General features: G+C 38.4%; 1 protein-coding gene across 1 annotated transcript; it reads right to left on the reverse strand.

Annotated features, from left to right (window-relative positions):
- Positions 1-246: 246 nt before the first annotated feature.
- Positions 247-4,726, reverse strand: LOC114759682 (metacaspase-1). The gene is made up of 5 exons (XM_028948895.1): positions 4,143-4,726; positions 2,932-3,262; positions 1,203-1,323; positions 880-1,098; positions 247-701 (listed from the first exon to the last, which is right to left on the reverse strand). Exons 1-5 carry the CDS (start codon positions 4,510-4,512, stop codon positions 642-644), a joined length of 1,101 nt encoding a protein of 366 aa, XP_028804728.1. The 5' UTR covers positions 4,513-4,726; the 3' UTR covers positions 247-641.
- Between the last annotated feature and the right edge of the window lie 471 nt (positions 4,727-5,197).

Genomic DNA, 5,197 nt, shown 5'->3' on the forward strand with positions numbered 1-5,197 from the left:
TCCAAATTGTAGCTTATTAAAAAATAGCAACCCCCTTCAAATATTTAATGCTTATATTTTGAATCGGATGATCAATAAATTGTACATGATTACAGCGAGGTGAATCCACAAACTGTTAATTTTCCCACCTCACTCTCTCTCCAAATGCAAAAATGGGAAAGTTGAATTTACTTGCACACACATATCACTACTTCAAATTCCAAGTTTCACTCCTGCTTCAGGATCTCAAGAAAAACGCCCAAAATATTCCCAATACAATTTGATTACACAGTAGTGTGTAATTATTACAAACACGGTTCATTGCTTATCTCTTCAAAGAGGATTCACAATGAAATGAAGAAAAGAAAGTCCTCTCCCTCTGAAACTGCATGAGTGTTTTGTGCGTGTGTGTGTGTGAAACATTAAAGCAGTTTCAGAGAGAGGAAAGTTACCCTCGGTTTTGTTAATACTTAGGTGTCATTTAAACTCAAAGGCCATTCATGTAGTTCAGCGATAAACAATATTCTAACTCTTAGTAGCCAAACTTAATTTCAACAAGAAACTCTGATCACTCCTTTATATACCTCAATTTGTTTCCGCACCGATAAATGAATACACATAGTGCAAAGGGAAGCGTAGTAATTTACACAGAACATGAACTATCACAAGGAGAAAGGTTTTGTATACACATCAAACGGTTCGCAGGCGGTCAATTGGGGTTCCTGTTGAAGCAATAAAAGGGTGAGAAAATTAAAACATGTCATTGCAACTACTAAATTATCTTTCTGTACAAGGCATAAAAAAGCAGGAAGTTTAGATATGGTTTAGAAAATCCAGCAGTAAAGTGAAAACTTTGCACTTGGTTTATGGACCTAATTCAAATTAAACGAGTATTTTCACCTGTCTCAGGCCACCACCAGTGACACTGCCACCCGTCAAAAGCATCGATACAAGACTTGTCACCACATCACCCCCAATAGAACCACCATTATTGCCAACATTTCTGATTGCAGTGCGCATAGAATTGAGAACGCTACCATAGGTTGCTCCATGTCCACGCTCAATGGCTTGGATAAAGCAAAACGTCATGGCTCCAGTGGATGTAATCTTTGACAGTGCCTGTATGCAAATGTAAGTATTAGGATGATTATATTCTGAGGGATGAAAAATGTCTAGTTAGTAAGGATTATGAAAGATTCAACTCAAATATTTCTGAAACTTACAGATGTATCAGCAGAGGTTTGATGGTCATCACAACCACTAAATGATATAACTTCTCCACCATTGGATCCTTTCCACACACCTGACCTAGGGCGATGGTCCTCCCACACATACTGCCCACTCCTATTACCCATTATATGGAGAGACAAAACTTAGTGCCAGATAATTTTTTATATTCGTAAAATAAAGTACACTATATATTAGAGGGGGAATGCTTTTACTTGTGTTACATAAATTTATAATAGAGTGAAATTTGTCTAGCTTGAGATATAGCCGAGATCAAGATATCATAACCAATAAAAGGAGGGGGGGGGGACATAAGCTGATACTGTTGTAAAACCCTCCTTAAGTTGAAAGCATATACTTCCCCCCAGTCTTTATTATAAGGCACATTGCTTAAGAAATTAATTATCCTTATTATACATCACCAAGTGAGTTATTAATTACATCTTTTTCAAGATTGCCCGTATTTAAAACCTCATTAATTGCAACTTCTATGACTTCTTGGATGCAATTCAGGATATAGGTAAAGTGGAAGTTCTTTTTATTCTCAAACAAAGTTAATGGCTTAACCACCTCTCATTGGTTTTGAGGAGGCAGTTAGAGGTTCCTTATAATAAGGACCTAAGGGAGCATACCATATTGCAAAACTTGCAACAAAAGGAGGCCATATTATCCTTAAGATTAACAACAATGTTAAGAGCAGGAGAAAACAATAACACACTGGTATACTGCACAGCAAAACGCGCTATAAGAGTGAAACACAACTTGAAAAAAAATGGCAGCAATAACACAGCACGAAGAGCAGATGGAGTTGTAAACAGCTCAAGAAAAGTGCCACTAGAATAATTCACAGCAAGAAGAGAGCTGGAATGATGCACAGCCAAAGTAGCTGGAGCAGTGCTCCTGTGGTTGAAAGAATCACCAGGAAAATTGCAGGAAAAATGTATCAGCATTCAGCTAGAAAATGGCTTGCACAAGCATGGGAAAAGCAACAGATGACAGGCAGAGATTGTGGCCAAACGCCAACCAGAGATGGGCACCAGAGGTCCACTGGCGATGCGGGAAAGCCCTGGCCTCGAAAACTTTAAAGGGTATCTCCTCCCAAAGAGAATGATAGGAGGCATGTGAACATATTTATATTGAAATGAGGTGGTTCAGCTAGGGATATAATAGATGTGGGACTGATTTAGTGTAGCTAAATACCGAAGAAATTGAGAAAGATGAACAAATGTTATTCAAACAGACGTCTTTGTTCCCTTCTTCCAAACTGCTCTCCAGTTTGGAACTCCAATGAACTGGGAAGGAACAGAAAACCAGGAAAACAAGATTGATAAACAATAAAATGTCCTAATACCTGATCTGCTTAATAATTTGGGAAAAATTATTTGCGCAGTGAATATCAATATTAAAAACAAAGAAATGAATACAAAAGGCACATATTATCATCCTGTTAATGAATAGGCTATTAAGCACTTACATGCTGAATAATTTGAGACTTGGACCCAATTCCATTTGTCACACAAGAAACAAAGTGTCCATAATATTCTTAATGAAAATAAGAAAGAGAAAGTACTAACTCAAAGTTGAAGCAATTATCTATAATGCTATCAAAATGCCAAAGTCCAATACGCAATTTATTTATATAGAAAAATAAATTGTACATGAAGAGGAGATATTTCATAATATTAAAACTGTGAGAATAAGAAATTATAAAAAAAATATTATAACCTGTTCATTCGGCAAAGGAATGGCAAATCTAGAACAGTGCCACTATGGCAAGCATCAATTAGTGCATGAAGCTTAACACCACGAGGTAATGGTCTGACAAGTGCGGCATTGATCTCATCATCAACAATCATGCCCTGTGTTTCAAAGTCAAGCGGACACAGAGTTTCATCATATCCGTCTGCTTCATCACCATTATAGTTCCGTTGTTGTGAACCATGCCCAGAATAGTGGAAAACCAGGGAATCACCTGGTTGACATCCTTGTACAAGCCAAAACATTGCCATCCTCATATTGTGCTTGTTCGGAATTCTGTAGGGGTCAGTTTCTTCTTCTGCATTCAAATTTCAGATGATGATCAATAATAAACTAATTATGGAATGAATTGAACTCCAATAAACAGATAAAACTATGAATAATGAATAATATAAACTAACTTTACAAATTCTCGTTGGGAGAGTTTGGATTTGGATATCCCTATTGCTTGGAGGAAGGGTCCTAGAACATGCACTCAACACCCTAAAGAAACTTGTGATATAATAAATTGTCTTCTATGTCTAGTTCATATGCTTAGAGAGGAGGATATGGATTTAAATAACCCCCTATATACGACCACAGCAACAGATTTGCAGTTTCACCCAAAAAAAAAAATAGTGATCTGAAATTATTCATTCAAGTTCTAAAGCAAACATTGCATTATTCAGGTCCACATTGCCCCCAGTTTGGGAACACGGGAAGAAGATATTGAGAAAGTTCACAACATGTCTATGCTTTTGTATAATCACAGTCAAGAAGAATAAAGATTTGATTTTGGAAGTAGCACAACATCAACGTTCGCGTAAATATTTAACAAACGGGGAAGAACTCGAGTTACTCAGATAGAAACCAATACCATATCTTCCTAGCTTAATGGCACCATTCCGTTTTTCAGGTACACGTTACTTCTATTAATCAAATTAGAGCTTCAAGATTTTCCCCCTTCCCAAAAAGGACATATAGCATGCCGTTTATGGACAAATAAAGATGGATCGAAGGATTGGAAACACAAAGAATTGAATTTCGAGATAACAACGCAAGTCAAACGAAGTTATACTTCAGAACATCTACATAGAGCTTAAGAAATTGAACCAAAAAAAACTAATGATATAATTGCATCTCCTAGATTCAACAGCCCAGCACTCAATCAAGAAGATAGCAGGATAAACATAACATACCTGTAAGCATGAGGATAGAAGATTCGGGAAACTTAAACTTGTTGATAAGCAGGTAACGCATGCATTTCGCGTCATTGATACAGCCTTTGAGTTCGTGGCGAGAGTACCGGTACGATATACCAACGATCACAGCCTTCTTCCGCCCGTGGGCGTTGGGCGGGGGACCAGGCGGGGCGCCAGAATAGGGCGACGGAGCGTTCCAATTGGGTGGCGGAGGGACCGACGAAGGCGGCTGTGGAGGGACGGATCGTGGATCGGCTACGTGAGTGACGGCGTGACAGAGGGCACAGCGGATGGATCGGGCTCCCGGCGGTAGCTGCAGCGGCGTGCGGCAGTTGGAACAGTCGACAAGCATAGGAGGAGGATACATGGCGGAGCAGGTGGGAAGATAGTGGCAAATTAGGAGAAAGAATAGGGGCAGAACTGAAATACTATAAAGTTATTTCGTGACTTGAACTTGAAGGTATCGCAATTTGCATCGTTGACGGTGATCGGAACTTGTTTGCGAAAATGCGCTTTTGAAGATTTGGAAAATGAGAATGGACGGCGACCTCCAGCTCCAGGAAAAGGAGGACCCGGAAGATACCAAAAAGCGCGTGAGATTTGGTAAAACTAAATCTGAGATATAGATTCATTGGTTAATTTCTGGAACCGGGGCCCAATCTGATGGAAGCTTCCAAATCTGTAAAATCTTAAACCAATTGATGACAATAATAATGGGCCCGCTTAGATGAGGATGAAAAAAATAATTGCAAGTTGTAAGCACATTTTATACCTTGTCCAAGTTGAGTTGAAAGGGAACGAGTTGGATTTTGTTTAACTTAAGCTTGAAAATAAATTTTACATGTAAAATTATGAGGAAACAGCATATGGAATTAAGTTTAGAAAGATTGAAAATCAAACTCAAAAATTAGAAGCCAATGTGGTTTAAAGAGAGCAAAGCGTTGATGTTGATTGTGATCATGGGTCTAATGAGTGAATGACATTGTGTGCTAATGTATTTAGAGCCATGAAACATTAAGTAAGAGAAATGGAAAGGTTGATCAAGCAACCTT

The sequence above is a fragment of the Neltuma alba genome, unplaced genomic scaffold, assembly GCF_004799145.2.
Source record: "Neltuma alba isolate B1F8T4 unplaced genomic scaffold, ASM479914v2 tig00010877_pilon, whole genome shotgun sequence".
Classification (NCBI taxonomy): domain Eukaryota; kingdom Viridiplantae; phylum Streptophyta; class Magnoliopsida; order Fabales; family Fabaceae; genus Neltuma; species Neltuma alba.